General features: G+C 38.2%; 1 protein-coding gene across 4 annotated transcripts in view; it reads right to left on the bottom strand.

Moving 5' to 3' along the window:
• Positions 1–25,399, bottom strand: part of CDS1 (CDP-diacylglycerol synthase 1) — a 65,254-nt gene that overhangs the window by 26,508 nt on the left and 13,347 nt on the right. For 2 of the 4 annotated variants that reach the window (XM_019926659.3, XM_004311995.4), the window contains exons 2-5: positions 18,434–18,561; positions 12,578–12,674; positions 7,572–7,669; positions 5,010–5,149 (exon numbers count right to left, since the gene is read on the bottom strand). In XM_019926659.3, coding sequence (XP_019782218.1) covers positions 5,010–5,149; positions 7,572–7,669; positions 12,578–12,674; positions 18,434–18,561 — 463 coding nt within the window. Of the gene's footprint in view, positions 1–5,009; positions 5,150–7,571; positions 7,670–12,577; positions 12,675–18,433; positions 18,562–21,788; positions 21,854–25,091; positions 25,132–25,399 lie in introns of those variants that run through there. The other 2 variants (XM_073805424.1, XM_019926657.3) reach the window with 2 other exon arrangements.

Below are 25,399 nucleotides of genomic sequence, written 5' to 3'. Positions count from 1 at the left end.
TTTCAAAATATTACCATTAGTGGAAACTAGGCAAAGTGCATAAAGGACTCTCTATTATTTCTTAAAACTACATGGAAATACATAATTATCTCAACAAAAAGTACATTTCAAGCCAATAATTTGGGATACAAAAGCAATTTTTCATAGACTATCATAAATAGCAGTTGGTTTCTAAGATCAGCCCACAGTATTTTAGGGTTTTTTTTTTAAAATTTTTTGGCTGTGCCACGCAGCATGTGGGATCTTAGTTCCCCAACCAGGGAATGAACACCCGCACCCTGCAGTGGGAGCTCGGAGTCTTAACCACTGGACCGCCAGGGAAGTCCCATAATTTTTTAAAATTTATAACCCTCTTACTATTAAATATAAACCTCAGGCCAAGCCTACATTATATTTAGTATGAATTAGAGCAACAGGTTCCTATCTTGTCACTCTATTAACGTTATCCAACTCATCCTTCATTTAATTACAGATCTGGTTATATCATCTCTTAGCTTAAAATCCTCCAGTAGTTTTCCTGGGATAAAGCCCAAACTCTTCCCAGAATACACAAAGCTTCTCAAGACGGGGCTCCTGCTTACCTCTGCAACCTGCACTGCCTCTCACTGGTCCTGAACACGCCACCCTCTCTCGTTCTCAAGACTGTACAGCTGTTCCCTCCTCCTGGAATGCCCTTTCCTTCTGTCCACCTGGCAAACACCTGATTGTTCTTTGCTTCTCACGACACCTGTCATCTCTTCTTCAAGGTGTTCTATGGCCTTCCCACCCCCGCAAAGCAAGGCCCTCCTTCCCCTTCTTTATGCTCTTAGAGGTCCTTGTTCACATTCCAGCAATGAACTAGGGGACATGTGTCTCAGCAGTTGCAATACCCTGGAAGGCACGCTACCAGCCTATTTCCCTTGGTATCCTCAACACCATGTACAGTACTGGCACTTGGAAGGCACTCAAATGTTTGTTGAAGGAACAACACTGATGATTTTCAATAAGCTTCCATGATTCTATAAAAGAGCAAGTGGTAAGCTATGTCCATGGTGGAAATCAGTTAGAAAAAAGAAGAAATACTGATTTTGTTTTATAAAAGTAGAGTCAGAAATTTTAGGCAATGAAGAAACAATGACTGAAAAGGGTTGGTTGGGAGGCTATCATGTATACAATGTTATAAAAAGAAACAAGAAAGAAAATAAATTATATTGTCTTTACCCTCTCAATTGAGAAGTTATTTTCAAGTATAAGTTAGAGCAAATGCAAAGCAAGGAAATAGTAGTTGCCTTATTTTCTGACATGCTACCCATCAAATTTTGCTGTATGCACATCAGATGTAACTGCAGATACGGAAAAAGTGAGATAAGTTTAGATGTGCCAATATAAAACCAAAAATAAGCTACATTAAGTGGGAAAAAACAGGTACAGGATGGTCTGCTCTCATTTGTGTACAAAAATGAGGGAAGGAGGATATAAACATATAAGCTTGAATACTCAGATAATGTCTGAATAGTGGTAGGAAGCCCCTGGAAAGAGTAAGTAAGGCTCTGAGCGGGGAGGGAGATATCATGGAATACTCCTTTTCAGCCCGAATTTTTACTGTGGGAACGTATTATGTTTTCATTTTTAAAAACTAGTGTTAAAAAACCATCCTAGGGGGCTTCCCTGGTGGCGCAGTGGTTGAGAGTCCGCCTGCCGATGCAGGGGACACGGATTCGTGCCCCGGTCCGGGAAGATCCCACATACCGTGGAGCGGCTGGGCCCATAAGCCATGGCCGCTGAGCCTGCGGGTCCGGAGCCTGTGCTCCGCAATGGGAGAGGCCACAACAGTGAGAGGCCCGTGTACCACAAAAACAAAACAAAACAAAACAAAACATCCTAGGTAAGGACTCTTGAGATGCTTGGCTTTTGGTGCCCTCCCTATTCAGAACTCAGGCGTGGTGCTGAGAGAGCCAAGCCCCATGGAGAGCTCACACTCGGGTGCCCGGGTCACCAGCCAGCACTACGGGTCACCAGCCAGCACTACGGGTCACCAGCCAGAACTAACCGTGCCCGTGAGAGTGAGCCACCTTGGACGTCTAGCCCACTTAGGACACACATGACCAGCACTACCGCCATCTGACTGCAACTGTAGGGGAGGTCTTAAGTTAGAACTGCCCAGTGAAGCCCAGTCAATCCACAGGACCAGGAGAAAAAAATTAGTTGTTGTTTTAAGCCAAGGGAAAAATAAAATACTAATCAAGGATTTCTGTTTTTAAATGGTTGATTGTTCATGTATTACATTTCTTTCTCTTCCGTCCTGGTAGCCCACTAAATCATGTTAAAAGAAATTAAGGCAAAAACCTACAGAGCAAAGAGAATTGAAGAAATGTCAAGGAAAAAAGAAGAAAAATGGCTACAAAGTTTGGAAGCTGGAAAACCAACTGGATGACTTTCAGCAGATCTGAGAAATCAGGGACAAGTAGAAGTATTTTCTAGAGTAAACTGAACAGGAAAGGCTCACTGGAAGGCAAGGTTAAGGCTTGGGCTTCTAAACTAGAGGACTAAGTACAAGTCTACTACTAGTAAGTGGAACCCTAGCCAAAGCAGTCAATTGTGAGAACAGAACAAAGATATTATTAGAAATGTATGAACATAAAATATTTACCTTCTAAGCACATTTCATAGGAAACTATTAGAGGCTATGCTGCAGCAGAATGAGGGTGTTATCCTAGAAATTGGAAGACACAGGAAAAGCCAAATCATGAGGGGACAGCTGACAGCAGGCCTACAAGCAGCCAGTCCAAACAGGAACAGGAGCCCAGACGTCCCTGGGATAAAGGTCACCAGGAAAAACGGGAACTAATGAACTCTCTGATTTCTGTGAACATCTGAAAAAATGACCAACAGACGTGGGACAGACTCAAAAGGAAAATTAAGGATTCCTACACAGAAATTTATGAAGGTGGAAAAGAAAAGGTAAAGAGCAGCTATTAAGGGCAGGAAAAGCAAAAAATCGTAAAAGAATGGAAATGTAATCAAAGATACTATCTGGCTCTATAGAAAGTGATATTTTAGGTACCTATTTAATAATATAAATAATGACAATAAAAAACTGAGTATGGAGAAGAGACAGAGGTTATTACAGGAAGTCAATAGATAATGCCTAAATAAATTAAGAAATAGGCATATTACTTAGAAAAATGAAAACAATCTGCAAGTGTTGGGGTGCAGGGTTATTGTTTACATTAACAATAACATTATCAGATTCTTTTGACATATCAGATTTTTTAACTAATGCACATATGTTAATGATTTATATTTTAATTAATCACAATTTTACTATTAATTATAAGAATTATATATGAAATAAAGTTATTGTTATTACAGACACTTTTCTTGCTAATAAGAAGTCTTGCCTGTAAAAATATAGACTAAGAAGGTACAGTATGCTTCTCTCCTGTAATAGTAAAGAATCCATCCCAGAATTTACCTTACATTTAACAAAATGAATCAAACGTGTTTGTTTGATAAGAGAAACTATGCAAAATTTCTTTCTACCATGAAAAAAAATGTCACAGATGATGTTTAATGAACGTAAAATCAGAGTCAAGCATATTATTCTCCAAAATTTTAGCTGTTAGCAGTCATAATTAATCTCTCTAATAATCATGATTCTTCTAAACTGATTAGAATTTAAAATGAAATAGCTACCTTAGAATGAATAACTTCTTTTGCCCTTGAAAGAACAAAAATACTTTTCAATATCTATTTCCAAGAATGAAGATACCTACATTCAATATCTATTTCCAAGAATGTATGTTAGACATATCATTTATAATTTTAAAAAATTAAGTAATGGACTGAGAAAACTGGACTTAACAAAAAACCTGAATGTAAAACAGGCAATTTCTTTGGGAAATGTAGGTTCCCCTGCCCCAAAAATGATTCTCTGAAAATTACCATTATCATTTCAGATTGTATTTCATGCTCTGGCTTCCTAGAATCAGAAATAAAATAGAGACCAAGATCTGCAGAGATGTTTATTAAAATTGAACACCATGAAAAAGATCATAATTACTGAATATAAATGACATACTTTTAAAGGACTGGACATTCTTCCCCACATATTCTGTATATTTTTTGTTTAATGAGAAATGGAAGTCATCCATATTGTATTCAGTTTCCAGAATTGTATTAACTGGAGAAGAATTTATTTATGAGAAACTCCTAAGAGCTAAAACAGTAACTATTAAAAGCTAAAGTGAAAACTCACAAATAAATTTCATTTCCTCCTTTAAAAGTGGAAATAATGATAATGATAAATACTTAAATAGTACCAGGTACTGTTCTAAGTGCTTGACAAAGAAACTGAGGCACAGGTAAATTAATTAAATTTCCCAAGGTTTATTCAGCTAGTAAAGGGTGGAACCAGGATTCATACTGGCAATCTGATTTTTAAACGGTACATATCTAAATCAATTTCTCAGAAATTTCTTTTATGATTGGTAAACTTTAATGGAAAACAAATCTATTAATTCTAATGTTATCCTAACTATCTGATTCTTAATCTAAAATCATAGAAACATGTGGCATAGCCTACTATAAACAAATATGTATATTTTATATATATATATATATATATAAATGAACATATAATAAACCATGTCAGGAAAACTAAGTACCCCGAATAATTCTATATGAAAACTCTATTTCCTAGGAACAAATAAAGCAATACATATGTGAAAGTTTCTTTGTAAATTATACTTGGTAAATAACCCATATATTTAAAAGTGCCTTTACTATAATTTGTGAAGAAAATTTTCAAATATATGGAGTGACTATTAAGCAAGTACTTTTTTTTAAACCACCATTAGGGAGTGACTACTGCTTAAGACTGTGATGAAAGAAATAGCTTTATATATGAGACTTTTTACAAAGAGAAGCTGGATTAAAATGTAACAAATAAAGGATGTTATAAATTTAAATAAAAATAAGCATGTAACATATATTGGCTACATATCAATAAAGACTTTTCCTTAACTTACCTGCCAGATAGAGGGCAAATGATATAAATCTGTGGTAGCGAATGAGGAACTGAAGTTGCTCTTCTCTTTGAACAAATGTAGCAAAATAATCAGCTACAGTCTCTCCATAGAAAAAGTAGTTTACACACAGTAGAAAGTACCTATAATTTTAAAACAATTAGCTTCTTTAGATTTGAATTTTTTCCCCCTCAAACTCAACAAAACTATTTTCTACAGTTTGATGATGACAAAAAGTTCAGAACCAAGTCGAGAAGACCAGTTCATGATATATTCCTCCAAATGCTTTTTTTCCTGTTTTAAACTTAATTTCAAACTTATCAGTCAATAAAAACTTACTGAATAGTTCATGCCTTTATTTAGCTCAATATCTAAATGCCAGAAACAGATAATTAGGAAACATTGTAGAAAATACTAGACATACACTCACTCTCATACACTCTCAGACACACACACACACAGCATTAAGTTTATAATGAAAATTCACTCCCAGCTACTCACAGGTCTAATGCTTTGTAAAGATACTAAGCCAAATTCCCACCTGCCCTAGGGAAGATCAACAGGAAAAGAAGGTAGAGGTAATTTGACCTCTAACCTCACCCTCCTGCCCTGCACATACTGGGGTCTTGCCCCCTCTTCTCAATGCTCCAGATGCACTCTAGTTGAGCAGTGACTCAAAAAGGGTAGCTGTGGGGAACGGAGATAGCAGCGGGTAAAAATCTCTGGAAAAACTTTAAAAACTTGATAAATGGCCTATCCCTTCTCCCAGTTCTGGTATATCTTTGTCCCCGGGGAGAAGTTGAACCCATGAGATTTTGCTGATGGGAGCATGTGTGAGCCAGAAAAAAAGGCTGAGAAACACTGCCTTAGGGTTCCTCCCGGAATCCTCCTTAGAAGGGCAGAGTCCTAGGCAGCCAGGAGGGCAGTAGAAGACGAAAGGGGTGGTTTCCCTCTGGTTCTCATGAATGGAATTATACCCTACTGTTCCCAAAGGGAAGTATTTTAATTTTTATCAGCTGTATTACCATTTTTCTCTCTCCTACAATGGAAACTGTCTGTGTCGCCTCTGTAAGGCTGTCAAAGCCTACTCCAGCCACCAATCCAACTTTTTGGCCACTACTTCCTAATAAATATACACCTTCTGCTCAGGAGGGCCAGGAAGATCTCACCATCTGTGGCACATGCCTCCTCTGTCCCGCATCTGAAACCTGATGGATGCTGCTTCCCCAACCCAGAACACTCTTCTCTAGCCAAAGCCTGTCTTTATTTCAAGTAACAGTTTCTCTCTCACCTTCTCCAAGAAGCCTCTACAATCACTGGAGCCCATCTTGACCTACCTTTTTCTTCCCCCTACACTTAAAATCAATCCTGCACAGTTTAGCTTTTAATTACTCTCCGACTACTTAATCTACCTAACACTCCCTGTACACACTGCCACTCATGAAGAAACTTTCCAGAAGGAAAAATTAAGTGTTAACAAAACCAAGAAACTGTTTTTGACTACTGTAAACCCAAAAAGTGATACGTTTGTTATAATAAGACACTGGCCCCTCTGGCTGATACTAATCAAACAACTATATTCAAAGACATGGCCTGTTAGGTTAATTATGAACTATCATATTATCATGTTTCATGGTCAAGGTCCTGATAACTAAGAAACCTAGAAAGTTTTAAAAATATATAAAGCTTTAAATATTAAAATTATTTGGTGATTTTTATTTACTAATTTTACATGCATCTGTACATATACAATATTTCAGAGGCTGGTAACTGCCCTGAAATATTTAGCAGGGTGCCTTACGCACTGACCCCAGAGTCTTCCTCATCCCTCTGACTACCCTCCTTGTTGCATGTCACAGGGCCCAGGGCCTGGAGGAGACCAAACCAGAAGCAGCAAAGGTGAGGTCATCCCTCCTCTCACTGCCCTGCCCCCCACCCCCCAACGGCATCCTGGGGCCTATGGGGGCTTTGGAGAAGGTGGGCCAGCCTGCAGGGGTGGATGGGAGGGGAGGAGGGAGACAGACATTCAGCTTGGGCTTTCCCGTTCTGAATAAACCACTGATCACTCAAAAAAAAAAAAAAAAAAGACAAAACAAAACAAAAAAACCCCAAACTATTTTCATATCTCATCTTCAAGTCTTTGTAGAAATATCAGATTTTGTGTGTGGTCTCATATCAACTGAGGGGAAATAAGGCAAAAGATTACACATATTCATAACATTTTACAAAATGAAACTTTCTGTTAAAATTGTAATTATAAAGGATATAAAAATGTGTCGAATATAATGCTGAGGTTTTTAAAAAGGGCACAAGAATAATGTTTATATTCAATTTAAATCAGGTATCTCTACAAAGAGTGAAAGATGAGATATGAAAATAGTTGTGTTGAAATGGGAGAGTTAAAGGTAATTTCCTTCTTTCAAAATTCAATTTCATTCTTTTTTATATTTATTTAAAATCAATCTATAAGGTCAACCATGTAGATACTGATTGATCAGGATGCTTCCTTACAAACTTCAGAAAAGAATCAGATTTTCATATCTGAAACAGTTTTAAGTCACTTACCAGCTTAGTGTTCTAAACCAAGGTAGGTCATAAGAACGATAGACTCTGTAACCTATAGTGATAATTTCATGGAAGCATTTCACTTGGATGCCTAGAACCTGAAACCAAGAGAAAACATTAACATACATTTCTCAATATTTACATTTATGGTTATTTAATAAGTAGCTTGTTGTCACATGTATTTTAAAAATCTTCAGCCTACGCACTTTTAGTTAGTCTAAATATCAGCAGCAAAAATTCAATATTCAACTTCTCTATAATCAAGTGATATCCCAAAGAGGCAAGCAAAACAATGTTTTATTCAAAAAGTTTGAGAGATCCTTCCCGGGGTAGGAGGTGGCATTGTAGTTTAGAGTTTGAGGGGTGTAGTCTGATTGGGATCACAGCTGACTAGGCTTTATCCCTAATTACTGCTTCATTTCTTGTGGTTGTCCATCTCAAGATGGATGGTCTTTCTGTCCATTTGTTTCTTGAGTTATCCTAGGAAAATGATCATAAGTGAAAGTTTGCTTGTATATATTTTTAACCGTTCAACCTGGTATTCTTGCCAAGGATAAAGATACTATCAGGACAAATGGCTAAAATATCTTTACCCAGTCACCCAGGGGTTTGGGCATGAGCTTTTCATTCTTCCCTCCATGCCAACTCTCCCATAGCCAGCTACACACATCTCTGATCAACCCAAGCAGTGCTTCCTTGACAAATTATAAGCAGCCTTCTACATCTGCAGCCCCACTGGCCAGTCAAGTGAGTCCATGCGGTTCTCTCTGAATAGTGTCCAATACACATGCCTAGTAAATGGGTTTATATTCAAGAATCCCTTTTTGATGGTCTATGTAGCTGTCCTTCAAACTGCTAAATCCACCAATCTGGGTAAAGGTAATTTCTGAGACTGTAGCATCATATCCAGTGTTTGGCTTAAGACAATTCCAAGACTCAAAGAGCAAATGGCAAGCTGAACACTCATCACCGTAAACTAACAGCTTTGTGAATATAGCAGACTTTTTCAACCTCTAGAGAATATACCCAAGGGCTTGTTTTTGTACAACCCTGGAGTTAAGAATGGATTTTATATATATATATATATATATATATATATATATATATATATTTTTTTTTTTTTTTTTTTTTTTTTTTTTTTTTGCGGTACGCGGGCCTCTCACTGTTGTGACCTCTTCCGTTGCGGAGCACAGGCTCCGGACGCACAGGCTCAACGGCCATGGCTCATGGGCCCAGCCACTCTGCGGCATGTGGGATCTTCCCGGACCGGGGCACGAACCCGTGTCCCCTGCATCGGCAGGCGGACTCTCAACCACTGCGCCACCAGGGAAGACCCTGGATTTTATATTTTTAAAGAGTTAAAAATAAAAAACAAAGATTATATGACAGACACATATGTGGCTCCTTAAAGCCTAAAATACAACAATCTGGTCCTTTACAGAAAGAGCTAACCAAAGTCTGCCAAAGAATATACTTTGGGATTTCTTTTTGACATCGCCACAAACCAGCTTTCCCAATCCTACTACCCAGGATATTCTTAAGCTATTTTTTCCCACTATACCTAGTACATGTCCAATGACATACTTAAAAGAAGTAGTTGTGTCCCCTCAGCCATACAGTAAGAAAATATTATGCCTAACTATTACAAATAGTTCTTTTAAGAAAAACTCATAAATGTGTTATATTATAAACACAAGAGGAAATTTAAATACTGTCCTTCAAATAGCCTTTGTGTATAACATCAAGTCATTTTTTTAACAATAATAATCCGAGAATGGGGACAATGCTAGATGTTAAGATAAAATGGCAAAGTCATGTTATTTATAGAACCAAGGGCTTTTAGAATATCAAATAAACTGATGCTACTTCTATGAATACATTTGTTCAAGAGCAACCATTAGCACTATATATGGTGTTTCACTGAAAGAAGAAAAAAAGAATTTTTAATATCACACACATCCATGTATATGGTTGTCACTTATAGCTTACCAGCTACATGGAAACAGCCACATGGATATAAGCACAGGCAGACAAAAAACCTGTGGTAAGGGTGGGGATGGGCCCAGTTGGGGTGAAGGAGAAGGATGTACAGAGTCATGTACATAGGAGAGGAGGAGGATGTTAAGGGAACTACAAGTAGTCCAGAGCTGCTGGAACACAAAGCTGGGGTGAGAAGTAGAGAGAGATGAGTCTGGCCACAGCACCACAGGAAACAGCATGAAAGGCTGCACAAAGGAGTTGGTGCCGATCATGAAAGGACGTGATCAGACGTGAATTTCTGGGGATAACAGAGGTAGAAAGAACTGACTGGAGAAGCAGCAAGAGAAGAGACAGTAAGGCAGGCAAGATACCACCATCCAGGTGAGTATGGATAAGTGCCAGAAGAGGGTGGAGTATAAGGAATGAGAGACATCAAGGAGGTAGAACTGACTGGATTTGGTGCTTGAGGAAACTGGGGAGCTAAGGGAGAGAGGGAAATGCAGGACAACACCAGGGAAGGCTTGGAAAAGTAGATAGAGTTATGCAGAATGGCTGGCGATAGAACAGAAGTTCAGATTTAGATATGTTGAGCTGGAACTATGTGTTATCCAAATAAAAGTGCCTATTTTCACTCTAGGAATCTATTTGAAGAAAATAATCCTGCATATGAAAAAGCTTTATATTCTAATATGTTTAGGATAATGTCATTCACAATAAATAAAAACCAGACTATAACCTGAATGTCTAAAAATAACACGCTGCTCTAAATAACTTATGATGTACTACATTTCATTGAGTAGATGAAGGTATTAAAGTTGATGGCTATAAAGACCGTGGAGCAACACAAAACATTCAATATTTAGTTTAAAAAGGATACAAAATTTTAGTCACACTATAATTACAATCATGGTTTTTAAAAGAAAAAAAAGATGAAAGGAAATACATCAAATGGCAGTATTAATTGAGTTGTGGTGGTTGATGATAGGGTTGGGGTGATTTTTTTTTAAATTATCTCTTCTCCAAAGTAATTTCAATATACTTTTATAACTCTCACAATGGGAAAAAAACTAATGCACTATTTAAAAATAAGTTAAATAATGTGAATTAAAACAGTTATTATAGGAGTTCCAGGAAGGGGTGGGGGAACCTCATATCTTTTATATGTTCACATCTACCTTTAAATCAAAATACGCTTTAGCAACTCCATCACTTAGAAAGCGTGATTCCAAGCTGTGACTGCAACAATTAAAGCACTATAAATAGAAGGTTGGAGGGAAAAAACTCCTTTTATTTTAAGGAATATGAGTATGAGTTCCATCTTAAAATAGTAACTATCATTTGCTAGAAGTAAGTTTTTAATAAAACTCTCTTGAATTCGTCATTTTTGAGTGCTGATATTATAAGGCAAATGCAAGCTAGGTACAAAATGTACTTCTCAAAATATAAATGACCTAGTCAGGGTTGTGAATGTAAATAATACCTTAAAACACATAAAGGTAGTATCAATTGAGCACCAAGTGTGTGTATATCCATTCATATTCCCTTAACATAAACATCATAAATACAATTGCGATGGATGAAGACAAATAATAAAAAGGAGGGACACTGTACATATCCCCGAGAGCAGGCCCTCGCTGTTCACTGCTAAACCATGTTCAGCACCCAGGAAATGCGTGATGTTTGTCATGAATGTATTTCTCCTTCTTACTTCTATCACTTTGGGCTTCAAGTGTTTCATACTTCTTTAGATATAAAGGCTTTTATACACAGGGAATCGTTTGCTGTGAAAATCCTTCCTCCAGGGGCTTCCCTGGTGGCGCAGTGGTTGAGAGTCCGCCTGCCAATGCAGGGGACATGGGTTCGTGCCCCGGTCCGGGAAGATCCCACATGCCACGGAGTGGCTGGGCCCATGAGCCATGGCCGCTGAGCCTGCGCATCCGGAGCCTGTGCTCCGCAACGGGAGAGGCCACAACAGTGAGAGGCCCGCGTACCGCAAAAAGCAAAATCCTTCCTCCAAGGTCTCCCTTCACCCCAGTGAATCCTACTCAACTTTCAAGACCGCAGTGCAGATGCTGGGCACTGGATAAAGTCTGGAAAGTCTCCTGGCTCCCCCCCTTTGCTCTCATAGCATCCAATTCTTGTTTTCAAATGCTTACTGCAGTTTATGATTACATATCTGATCAGTTCTTTAATATGTAGACAGTAAGCTCCATGAGGGCAGACACAGGTGCATTTTTCTCAGCATGACTGCATCATTCCCCAGAACTGCCTGGCATGTAGCAGGCATCCTGAAGCATGTGTTAAATGAATGAATTAAAAAGCTGAAAAAATGTGTCTGACTTCATAACTTGTTGGGCTTCCCATATACAACAAAATCCAACTCCCAGAATGGCTTTTGCTTGCCTCTCTAGTCTCATCCCTAGACACTCTCCACATGTATAACTCACAAACCCCCCAACGGACCACAATCTCTCCTTACTACACCCCTGCCCCTGATATCCCCAACTTGGAATGCCCTCCCCCATCCAGTGCTTCTTTATGACTCAGCTTTCACATCACCTCCTCTGGAAGTCTTCCCTCATCTCTCTCACACTGGATGAGGTCATTTTTTTGCTGTGCTCTTCCAACAAGATCTATCATGGGGTTTATTCCACTCATTTACTACACCATTTATTCATATGGTTACTTACATGTCTCTGCCATTAGAATGAGTCCCATGAAGTCAGGGATCTAGCTAACAGTCATATACGTTGAAGTCGTGTGTTTCTGTTCTACCTAATGCTTGGTGCAATGTCTGACACAAAGTTGTGTATCTACTGAATATCACGTATACTTGATACACACTGAATGGCCAATTTGCAAATGGAAAAGATTAGTCCAGGTCATTTCATGAACTAGAAGATGCTTAAAGGAACTAAATTTGTTGCTGTCAAGTCTTGAACCACCTTCTTTTTCATGACATGCTCAAATTTACTTCAATATCAGTGCTGAAAAACAAAGCAAGAGACACTTGGGCAAACACTTACAAGAAGCATCAGCATAAAGGATCCCATATAGATGATCAGGAAAAACAATGAAATCATAGTTAGAGTAAGGATTCCACGAATCCACCAGTTTTTCCACCTAAAAAGGAAATATTTGTAGAGTTAGCATTAACGTGTTCTTAAATTTCTGTGTGTTGTTATAGTAATGAGTTGCCAGACTTACAGGTTTCCCTTAACTATATTTTAGGAATCCCCTATACTTTACCTTATACAATAACAACAACGCAAACCAACCAAACAAACCAATAGCATTCGCTCACTCACTGAGAGCTAAAGGAAATGTAAAAATCCTGTTAGCCGAAGAAAAGAACTAGTTTTTGCTCCATGTGAACAGGATGAATCGCGAGGCTGGGAGGTGAGGTGGCCAACGCAGGTGTGCGCACGTGTCTGCCCGGGGCCACTCAGGTGGGAAGGAGGGGCCAGGTGCACAGCCCTCCCAAAGGGTGTCTGTCCTTCTGTGTGGTGGATAAAAAGAGTACGGATTTTAAGGTGGTGTAGAACAGAGAGCACGGCCTTGCAGTGAGAAAAAGTAAAGAAAGGAAAATGCGGAACTGAAACTGGAAAGCACCATGATTTCAAGGAAATGAGGAAGGTGTGGGGAGGTCCGTCATTGAGGGCAAGGCCAGACTGAAGGTCAGTTCTTTCTGTTGCTCAGCGTGTGCTGCCTGCTTTCCTGCGAGGACAGAGCCTTTCGTAGAAAAGTATTCTCTTCTCCTTGGGCCTCTGCTGGTGCTTAGAGCACAGCTTCCCTGAGGCACACCTGGCTGGTCCCCGGTAGACTGAGAATTGACCTCCTCGACGCTCTGCTGTCAGTAAGAGCCTGGGGAGCCCATCTGCCTGCCCTCCATCATCGCAGGAGCCTCACACTTCACCCCCAGTGTACCTTACAAATATTTTCACTCTTTATGTGGCTACGTCATAAGAAATGTCAGCAGCCACTGTATGAAACACCTCAGATCGTTCTAACAACACCTATAGAAGCATGATGCTTTCTGAATCTAAAACTGCTGCCCTCTGAGTTTATTCATTCTACACTCATTTTACATTATACTCACAGTAAAGTTTTTAAATAATTTTCTGATTTCTACTAATTCAAATGCTAACATTTAAATTATATCACAAGAGATTTTGACCCAACGTATAGTAGCATATATGCACTGTATTCTAAGCACAAGCCCTCGTTCTCCTCTCTGTAACAGAAATATTAGCTGATTTCATCCATTTATCGAATACTGATTACACTCCCTGCTTTCAATCACTCTCCTATATAGCCTAGATACCCCTAACTACTCTTCCTCAAATATCCCTTTGATCATGTCCACACAAGACCTAAAATGCCAACAGTAAGTCCAAACTCTTTTATATAGTTTCCAAGGTTTTTCACATGGTGGTCAAATTGTACTTACCCAACTTTATTTCCCTCTACTGTTATAAGTATGTAGACTCATACATTTTTCATGAGACTGTAAGCTTTGGGGCTGAACTGAAATGAATGCAGAATCAAAAATGCTACAGCTGAAAGGTTCTATTTGACTTAATAGAACGAACTCTTTGAGGATGAATGAATGGATTAGGAAACTGGGCTAGGTCGCACAGCTAGTCAGAGGTAAATAAAAGACCATAAGCCAGTCTCCTGATAATAATCCTGTCTTCCTTGCACGAACCTCAGAAATGTACTTAGCCCTCCTTCATAACTGATTCTCAGACTCAGAATTACTGAGAACCTCTTCTAGAAAAGAGGATACTACCCAAGTGTCAGAAATCAGACTCTGGTGGGAGTTGAAAGGGCCAAGTGTACCTCTAATGTTAAAGGGGTGGCTCTGACCAGCAGAGAACGGTAGCTTCTGAGAACCAGAGATTTAAACAAAGACCTACTCTCTTTTATTATACAGATGTTACTCCAGGCAGAAAAATTCCCCTCCCCAACAAGACTTAATTGCCTTATTTTAATTTAAATGACTCCCCAAATCTCCCAAGAATACCTAACACAAAGTTAAGCACATAAAAGCACACACTTAAACTTAATATATATATCCATTGATACAGTAACCCAAAGTTATCTCTCAGGGGAGAAGCACTGAGTTCAAAACAGAGCACTGATATGTAAAAGAATATGTACCATTGTAACTAAAATCCAGAGGAAAGTCTGGTTCCGAATTCAAAATTCTTGATTTCCTTTACCATGCCACCATGATCACATTAGAGTAAGCCTTAATTTTGAGTCCAAGTCATCACCTCACAGATTGTTTTAGGTAAAGGAACTCAGAATCAGTAGAGAAATCCATTCAAGTCTCATGTTTCCAGGACCTATATGAGCTAGAAATGAAATTTCTAAAAAGTATATAATTAAGCAGCGTCCTTTTAAGAGATTATCTAAAGTGGTTACACATTTATTGCTCAAATCAGTTATGTGATGCACAATGTCTTACTGTTACTACAACTCTTAAGGGGTTTTTATTTCAAAAGTAATAAAAATTTGGGCTTCCCTGGTGGCGCAGTGGTTGATAGTCCGCCTGCCGATGCAGGGGACACGGGTTCGTGCCCTGGTCCGGGAAGATCCCACATGCCGCGGAGCGGCTGGGCCCGTGAGCCCTGGCCGCTGAGCCTGTGCGTCCGGAGCCTGTGCTCCGCGACAGGAGAGGCCACAACAGTGAGAGGCCTGCGTACCGCAAAAACAAAAAAAGTAATAAAAATTTATTGGCTTTTTTTTTTTGGCCATGCCACACAGCATGTGGGATCCTAGTTCCTCGACCAGGGATCGAACCCATGCCCCTTGCAGTGGAAATGCGGAGTTTTAACCACTGGACCGCTGGGGAAGTCCCAAAAGTAATAAAATTTTTTAAAAAATTTTCCTAGTGGTACAAGCATAATGAGAAAGACCTAGGTTGGCAAGGCAGTTCACCTGAGCCAAGAATTAGGGCACAGAAGCACTCTTCAAGAACAAACAAGAACTTGGTGGGCCATCTAGCAAAGAGCAGGGGTTTTGAGAAAGTTTATCTACCAGCCTTAGAAGGAAGTTAACGGGATGTGTGCAGGTTCCCAGGGACAAAGAAGATGGCATTATAGAGTACAAGAGCACCAGCAAGACTATGCCTGGGTATTTCCACGGTTTCTCAACCTTCACTAGTAACATTTGAGCCAGATCATTCTTTGTTGTGAAGAGTTGTTCTGTGTACTGTAGGATCTTCCCTGGCCTCTACCTACTAAGTGCCAGCAGCACCATCTCTTTTTTTTTTTTTTTTTGCAGTATGCGGGCCTCTCACGGCTGTGGCCTCTCCCGTTGTGGAGCACAGGCTCCGGACGCACAGGCTCAGCGGCCATGGCTCATGGGCCCAGCCGCTCCACGGCATGTGGGATCTTCCCGGACTGGGGCACGAACCCGTGTCCCCTGCATCGGCAGGCGGACTCTCAACCACTGCTCTACCAGGGAAGCCCCAGCAGCACCATCTCTTATTGTGACAACCTAAAATGTCTCCAGACACTGCCAAATGTTCACTGGTTGGGGGAAGGTACAAAATCCAAGGCATTGCCCCTTCCAGAGAGAACTACTAAGTTAGACCCATTGCTGAAGAAGCTCTTTACTAAAGGAGACAGCCAGACTTCACTAGCTAATGAATATTCATTTCCACAGACCCATACACGGGTCAAGAAACAGACTGGGACAACTGCCAAGTGACTGAAGACCTTTCACGCTCTTTCCAATTTCAATGGCTTATGCTCTTTCTGGCATTATATATTAGAGCCTTAAAAAATGAACATAAATTTTGACCAAGGAATTTCACTTTTAAAGTTTTATACTAAGAAAATAATTATTGATTCTAAATAAAAGTTAGCTATAAAGAAATATATTTAAAGCAGAGTTGGTTTTGTGAAAATTTAGAAATTGGCTAAATGTCTAGCAGTTGCTGTTTAAGTTAAGTAAGTTGAACTATAGCTCTACAAAGAAATATATCATACAGTCATTAAAATATTTACACATATTTCAGGATGTTGTTCCTAATACCATGGAATGAAAATGAAAATAACAAGGCAGAAAACAGTACAGTGCTATTTTTACATTACACACACAGGCACACACATGCACACAATGTAAAAAACAAAAAAGTTTCAAAGATAAACATCACAGTATTTTAAATATTAATGTCTTGGTAGGAGGATTATAGGGTTTTCTTCGACAAACCATGTACATTCCTTATATAATTAGTATTTTTAATCCTATGCATCTACAATTTCTAAATCTTTGTAAGGCAGACTATTTGGGATATTAAAAAGAGGCTAAAATGTGTAAAATGTAGATTTTAAAACATTTATTTAATCTTTACAGAGAAGTTTCTCGAAAAGATTGAAACTAGTCATATATTATCTGCTGTTAAAACCAATTCTTTCATAAATAGAGCACAATGCCTAGGTTCAGAATGTGGCTCTATCACTTGCTAGCTACACGACCCTTGATATAAAACATTTCTGTGCTTCAGTTTCTCCATTTATACAGTTACAGGGTTGTTGTGAGAATAAATTAGTCAACACATATAAAGTGCTTGGAGCAGCACCTAGCAAATATACATGCTCAATAAATACCAGCTACTACTACTTGCCATTGTTGCTTTATGCCAGGAAAAAAAAATTATTAAGGAAAATCTTGTTATGAGTGACACAAAGGAATCCAGCATTATTCTTATATAACATCAATATGAAAAAAAATCCAGATCTGAGAAAGACCAGGTGAGATTTTTAAAAAAAGGTACATCTGTGAACTAGGTCATGAAAACAACTGGGAACAAGAACTACTAAAATGATAACCATGCTTTTAATAATGGACAGCAAAAAACTATATATCTATTGGCTAAAAAATATGAAAACTTTGTTTTGAACCAATTTATTCTACTATGATCATCCTCTAGGAAATTAAAAATCAGAAAAGCTCACATTATATTCACTAGATATGACTAAATCAGTATTTTTCAAACTCCAATTTATGGCCCATGGGTAGTAAAATCAATTTAGTAATCCAGCATATTTTTGTTCAATAACATAGAACAGCTATCAAAAATAAAAGAAATCAGAGAGCATCACACATAGCAATGGCAAGAATTGCTTTATAACATTTTTACAGCAGTTAAAATATACATTTGTGTGTCTCTTGGGGCATGGTGTAAAATGGACCTCTTACCGTGTGTAACAGTATTAAAAACTTGAAAAAAGAGTGTTCTGTACCAATATTTCAGGTTTCATATGTTAATCTGGATATTGTATTTATTTTGCTTTTATAAATTTTATAATTCATATTACAAAGACTACAATGAAGGGCAATATAAAATTAGCTGAAATTGGGTGGTTATCAAACATTTAAAAGTATAGCACAAATATAAAGTGGTAAAGGGTTGTAGAGTTTTGGACAATGATTTTAAACTCTGTTAAAAGGAAAAAAAATACCTATTTCCATCTGGCATTTGAAAAACAGGGAACAGAGAATATAGAATTTTCTTTTTTAGATGTTCCAATACCAGAAAAGGCAACCTGATTTGGTAAATGGGTCACTGGCTTCAGAAACCTGTCAGACAAGGGCAGAAATGCCAGGTCCACAACTTGCTAGCTCTGTAACCTTCACCAGTTAACCTCTCAGACTTGGTTTTCTCACACTTAACAAGATTTTAAGGATGAACGAAAGGATGTACATCAAGCCTCTAATACTGTGCTCATATATGGTGAAAAAGTGTAAAGCCTCCTCTCATAGCTCTAAAACTCACCAAAAGTGAAATTTATTACATTGGACATGGTCCAGGATAACCTCACAGTTTATCCTGTGTACCCATTAGATTCATCTTCAACCAACCATACCTTGAAGACAAACCAGATAGAGCTTTCTTGAGGATCTCAGGGGTTCTATCTGAGGATGGTGGAATTTCTGGAATATCAGAATCTGTTCTGGAATCCAAATCTCCATATCTGTCATCAATATCTGTTTCCTGAAATTAAAGAAAAAAGAAAATCACTTTGCAAAATAAAAGGAAGAAAAAGCACATGCTTGCCAATGCATTTATTTATTGCTCAGTGTGCCAACTCTCATTTACATAACTTAAAACAAAAAAATAACTATTAACTTACCTTGAATATCCAAGCACTGTTGTACATCCTAGTTAGGAAAGTTTGATTATCTTTGCTAAAGTCTATCAATATAAAGGATTAATTTAAACAAAAGACACAAAAAGAAACTCTTATATTATCTAAATCAGAAATTTTCCACAGAATCAAACATTCATTGTTTTTCTACTTAACAAAGAATATGGTGTTAATGCCACATAGATTCTGATCAACTGTACATAGTCTCTTTTTTTATTTGATTACAATCAAAGCATCAACAACAAGAGAAATGTCTTACACTGGCATAGCATTTTAGATAGATAGATAGATAGAGAAGCCGAATCCAGCCTCTGTACCCCGACCCTGAGTTAAATCTCAGACAGTTCTGGGTGAAGTAGAAAAGAATAGCTTTATTGCTTTGCCAGGCAAAGGGGGCCACAGTGGGCTAATGCCCTCAAAACCCATGTGTCCCAACTTGGAGAGGGTAGTGAGAAGTTTTACAGTAATGGGGTGTGATCAGCTTGTGGACATTCTTCTGATTGGTTGGTTGATGTGGTAAGTAGAAGTCAGCATCATCAACCTTAAGGTTCCAACTGGTCTGGGGTCTACGTGCTTGTGGGAAGCATACTGTCATTAATTGTTAACTCTTCCCACTTGGAGGGGGTTTCAGTATCTGCAAAACAGCTCAAGATACTGTTGTGTGTATCCATTGATGGGGAACCAGGACCCTGCCCCAAGGCTGCACTATTGTTTCTCTTGACTGTTTCTCCCTTGTCTCACATCCCCTCCATTCCCTAATTAACAACTGCTTGAATCTGCCCATTGGAACTCAGAGAAGGTCATGGAAGCTGAATGAAGGCTATTTTCTGCAATCAGAGAAATGGGGGGACACAGAAAGTCTTTGTGCCCAAGAGCCCCACAGGGCCCTGCTCAGTATCAATCCCCCCTTTTCTTTGATATTCCTCAATCTTGAGAACAGATGTTGGACAAGGAAGGGAATAACTGTTTTGGATAGAGACATTAATCATAAACTCAGCAGAGGAACTTGGTTTCAGGGGACTTGGTTTTAATCTCCCTTTTTTAACTTTCCCTGAATCTTTTAGGGAATAGGGTGACAACCGCTCTGACTACTTCCAGCTGAAATGGGGCATAGTCCTGCCTCAATTTGGGACACCGAGTTGGAAATATTACTGAGTTCCAAGTCCTGGATCTGAGTTTAGTATGATTAAGGTCTCAATCCCCTGGGAATTTAAGCCTGAAACCCAGTCTGGACCTGGCTCTTTAAGGGAGACTTGTAGCCAGGTAGCCAGTTGTCTAATTTTATCTAACTAGGTTTTAACTTCTGATATGGTATTCAGATATATATAACAGGAGCCATTGGCCATTAAATATGTCTCCTCGTTTGTTGTTAATATCTGATCTAAAGCAATTTTATTGTCTAAAAAGTTTAATAGTTACAAGGGGATACCTTGAAACCATAAGGTTGCAGGTACCCGTGGACACTGTTTTGAGATTGGCTGGTGCCATCCCCTAGGTCTGACACAGCTCAGAAAATTCAAGCTCTCAGCAATACAGGAACATGTCTGAAATCACATCCATATGTCTGAACCAACAGCTCCTCCATTTTGACTTCCAATTGCATTTCTCTTCTTAATGGCCAAAGCAGATGTCACCGTTAATGATTTCAGTGCTTTTCTAGATATGAGAAGATGCAAGAATTTGGGCTCATAAAATCTTCTGAAAATATCTAACTATCTAAAGCCCTGTTCTGCCAGTTTTTCTCAGAGCAGAGTGACTCATTCCTGATCTCCACCCTGATTTCCTTTCAGGGGGTGTTGAAGGTCAGTGGCCACAGTGGCCATTGGTCTAATCCTTGCAGAGGCAGATGGCAATTTGCAGTTGGCAGAGCCCCTTCAGGATCATAAACTTGACCATGGTTTGGGGGGCATTTCATGACCATTTTGTCCCACAGTGCTAGGAATGCTCATTCCCAGGTCTGGCAAAGATTTTGCTGATAGGCCACTCAATGTGCTCTTACTTACTGGACTAGGCCTTACTAGTAACCAAAAGTCTCTGGGCCACCTGTCTTACTAGTCTCTTATGGTCCAGGAAACTATTCCCTCTTGTTGCTTCTTCCCATATCTAGTTACACTATTACAATCATTGATCTCATATGGAACTATACATCATCATTTTATCAGAGGCTCAGTCACACATTTGGTAATGCAAGAAACAACAATTTTGCAAAACAGGCAATATAAAAAACAATATAGCTAGCAGATTAGTAAGGTCATAATTCAGAATATAAGTTAAGAACTTCCATTAGGTGCAGCCCAGTATATCCCAGGTCTTCTGACTTAGTCTGTTCTGTACCAATCCTCATCTTTAAGGGAAATTATATATTGGCATTATCCATAAGGCACCCAGCCCAGTTTCCTAGTGTTACTAGTCTGGTTATCCCTAGTATGGGTTTAATTGTCCCCAACATAAGTGACCCTTTAAATTTGAATGAACATAACCTGGTGTTAATCTCCTGGTGTTAATCTCCTAGATCATGGAGCATCTGATCTTTATCCAAAGACTGATTACAAAGTTAGGCTTCAGAAACAAACTTAGAGTGTTCTTCTGACAATTTAATTAAATTTTGGAACAATATAACATAACCACAAGGAACTATCTGGGAAGTAAGTCTTGGTAAGCACAGACATTAATTAACAAAACTAGAATTTAATATTCAGTGAAACATAATTTTTTTCTAAAATTGCCCCCATGTTCATCAAGTATAGCCAAGACTAATTTGTTTCTAAAATAAGATTGGTCCATTGACCACATAGGTTCTTCCACATTGACTCTGGTGTAATTCCTCAGAAGAAGTCTCAGACTAAATTTCCAAAAGGCCTCTCAAGGCCAAGAAAGCCATATCAAAGGCCTGCCATCAGATTTTGCCTAGGTTGATTTCTCTCTTTTAGAGGTCCCCAAAATATCAAGATTTCTGCACATGCCAGGAGACAGTTTTTCTCATTCGCCTGATAAGGCTGCTCAGAACCCAAGAGTCTCCAATTTTTGAAGGGAACAGGCAGAGGGAAAAGAAAAATATCTCAATTTTACTCACAGAGGTGTAATTTACCAAATTGTTGCAAATCATAACCAACTTGAGGGGAAGTTTTTTTCCTATATCTGGAAAACACAGATCAAAGCCAGTAACATTTCAGACAAAACCCATAAAAATTATAACCATATTCACCAGTTCATTTAGTAACCAATCCTCTTGTTAACTTTTTATGAAACCATCAAGCTTTCCCTTAGGATTTTTTTTTTTAATTTCTTACCCAGTTTCCCAGTACAACCTGAGATTTATCAAAATACAAAATAATAACTGTCTACAAATCATAGACTTAAAAAGTCATGGTTAAACATTTGATCACAATGGGATTGACAAAAAGAAACTTAGTTATTGCTGTAACGTGCAACATTTTTAAATAACTAGAATTACGACTGATAACATTTTACAAGGACATACTAGATTTTTAGGAATGCCATGTAATTTAACATACTAATTAAATATTTCTCTCTGAGATGCCTCGGCCTTCTAAAGCATCTTAACGTTAGTTGGAGGTTGAAAGAACTTTTAGAATCTGTCACACAATACTTATTTCATTTAACCAAAGTGAAGAGACTTCAAAAGCAAATATAGATCGCTTAAAGGCAAAGAAACTCACGAGCTGTCGTCAAAAGCAGTATTCTAAGAAAACTTTGAAGGGAGAAACCGAATCTGAATCTGGTCTTGCTCTAGCCCACTCCCAACAAAATCCATCTACCTAACTAGATTTAATAATCCAATCTTAGAAAATCCTGACCGCGCACAATTCTCAAAACATGTGCTTTCTTATGGAGAATATCCCAGGGTGGCACCAAATACCTTTAGATTCCTAAATACCTTTAGTCTCCTCTCTGCCAAGGGAAGCCAACATTCACTAATTAATGTTTCAGTATCTTAATATTTTATTTGGAAATGATCTACCTATTCAATAAACTTCCATCATTTAACTTAACTCTAAATTATTAAGCTACCAAGCAGCTGAAAAGATTATTCTTAAGTACACATTCCTAAAACAATTATTCCTAAAGAGTTTTACCCAAAAGCTCTTATCTCACTTGCATTACTTAACATTGATAACTCTAAAGAAATGTCTATATTAATCAAACCAACAAGCTTAAGCCACCTTCAATAGCAAATATCAGTTCAGTACTGAATAATCCCCAGATCATGTGGTCCCAAAATTTATCTTGGCCATTTTCTACACATTTAGATTTAATTTGTAAGTGCTCAATTTTAAGTGAATTAAATAGAGCTCATTTACAAGTTAACTTTTACATAAAGACAACCAGAATCTCAGTTTTTCCACTTGATTTTAAAAAGGCTTCCCCCCTCTGCCCCCCATCTTTTTTTTTTTTTTCTACAGATAGTCTAGATAAGATAAGTATTCCTGAGGGTCTGGGCACAGTGGTCTCTCGAAGTTTTGTAACAATACCCTGGGGGGCGGGGGGCGGTTACAAGATGGAACAGAACTCTGGTTACCCATAACAAGGCTTGTCCCAAAGGGAAAATCCCAACCAGCATTCTGCCACAGGCAAAGCCTGACACTACAGGGAAGGATTCCCTGGTATTGTCTCATGTGAGCCCTGTTATTTAGCAAAGACATCTCGACCAGTCAATATAAGTACTGACACACATACATACAAACAACAAACACGGTCCCACAAACAAAAGATCAGACAAGGTGTAGCCCAAAGATTCCATTTCCACTCCCAGACTGAGAACTCAAAATGGCTTGCAATGATTGGGTAGAATTTTCCCATTCTGTGCAAGCCTGAGTGGCTTACCCCAAAACAATATCCACAAAAACACCAACAACAGATAAACTATGGCCACACAGACAGAATATCTGTCAGAATATCTGGCAGACATAATAGCTGAAAAGTTCCCTAACCTGGAATAGGAAGCAAACATACAGGTCCAGGAAGCACAGGGCATCCCATACAGGATCAACCCAAAGAGGAACACACCAAGACACATCATAATTAAAATGGCAAAAATTAAAGATAAAGAGAGAATATTAAAAGCAGCAAGGTAAAAATCAACAAGTTATATAAAAAGGAACTCCCATAAGTTTATCAACTGACTTTTCAGCACAAACTCTGCAGGCCAGAAGGGAGTGGCATGATATACTTAAAGTGTTGAAAGGGGAAAACCTAGCACCAGGAATACTCTACCTGGGAAGGCTTTCATTCAGATTTGATGAAGAGATGAAAAGTTTTGCAGACAAGCAAAAGCTAGAAGAGTTCAACACCACCAAATCATCTTTACAAGAAAAGTCACAAGGACTTCTCTAAGAGAAAAAGAAAAGGCCACAACTAGAAACATGAAAACTACAAAGGAAAAAGCTCATTGGTAAAGGCAAATATATAGTAAAGGTAGTAAATCAACTACATACAAAGCTAGTAGGAAGGCTAAAAGACAAAACTAGTAAAATCATCTATGTCTGTAATAAGGAGTCAAGGAATACACAAAACAAAAAGATGTAAAATATAATGTTGAAAACAGTCATTGTAAGGGTTGGTGAGAACAAATGCACTGTTGTTAAAATGTATTTGAAATTAAGAAATCCGCAACTTAAGACAATCATGTATGTATACAGATTGCTATGTATAAACCTGATGATAACTAGAAACCAAAAATCAAAAATAGACACACACAAAAAAAAGAGGAAATAATCCAAACATAACACTAAAGATAATCATCAAATCATAAGAGACAACAAAAGAAGAAAGGAACAAAAAAGAACTGCAAAAACAATTTAAAAAATGGCACCAAGAACATACATATCAATAACTACTTTCAATGTAAATGGACCAAATGCTCCAATCAAAAGTCACAAAGTGACAGAATGCATATAAAAACAAGGCCTGTATATATGCTGCCTATAAGAGACTCACTTCAGATCTAAAGACACACACAAGACTAAAAGTGAGGAGAGGGAAAAAGGTATTCCATGCAAATGGAAATCAAAAGAAAGCCAGGGAAGTAATAATTATATCAGACAAAAATAGACTTTAAGACAAAGACTGTTATAAGAGACAAAGAATATTACATAATGATATTATCAAGTGATCAATTCAAGAAGATATAACAATTGCAAATACATATGCACCCAACATAGGAACACCTAAATAAATAAGGCAAATATTAACAGACATAAAGGGAGAAATTGACAGTAACACAAAAATAGTAGGGGACCTTAACACCCCACTTATATTAATGGACAGATCATTCAGACAGAAAGTCAATAAGGAAACACTGGCCTTAAATGACACATTAAGCCAAATGAATTTAATAGATATATATAGAACATACCATCCAAAAGCAGCAGAATACACATTCTTTTCAAGTGCACGTAGAATACATTCTCCAGGATAGATCACAAGCTGCACGTGTTAGGGCACAAAACAAGCCTTGATAAATTTAAGGAAACTGAAATCATATCAAGCATCATTTCTGACTACAACACTATTTCAATTACAAGAAAAAAATGCAAAAAACCACAAACACGTGGCTAAACACAAAAGGCTAAACAATATGCTACTAAACAACCAATGGCTCACTGAAGAAATCAATGCAGCCAAAAATAAATAAATAAATAAATAAATTTATTTGAAAAAAAC

The sequence above is a fragment of the Tursiops truncatus genome, chromosome 5 (genome assembly GCF_011762595.2).
Source record: "Tursiops truncatus isolate mTurTru1 chromosome 5, mTurTru1.mat.Y, whole genome shotgun sequence".
In the NCBI taxonomy this organism is placed as follows: Eukaryota; Metazoa; Chordata; class Mammalia; order Artiodactyla; family Delphinidae; genus Tursiops; species Tursiops truncatus.
This window is presented reverse-complemented; position numbering and strand designations above follow the sequence as displayed.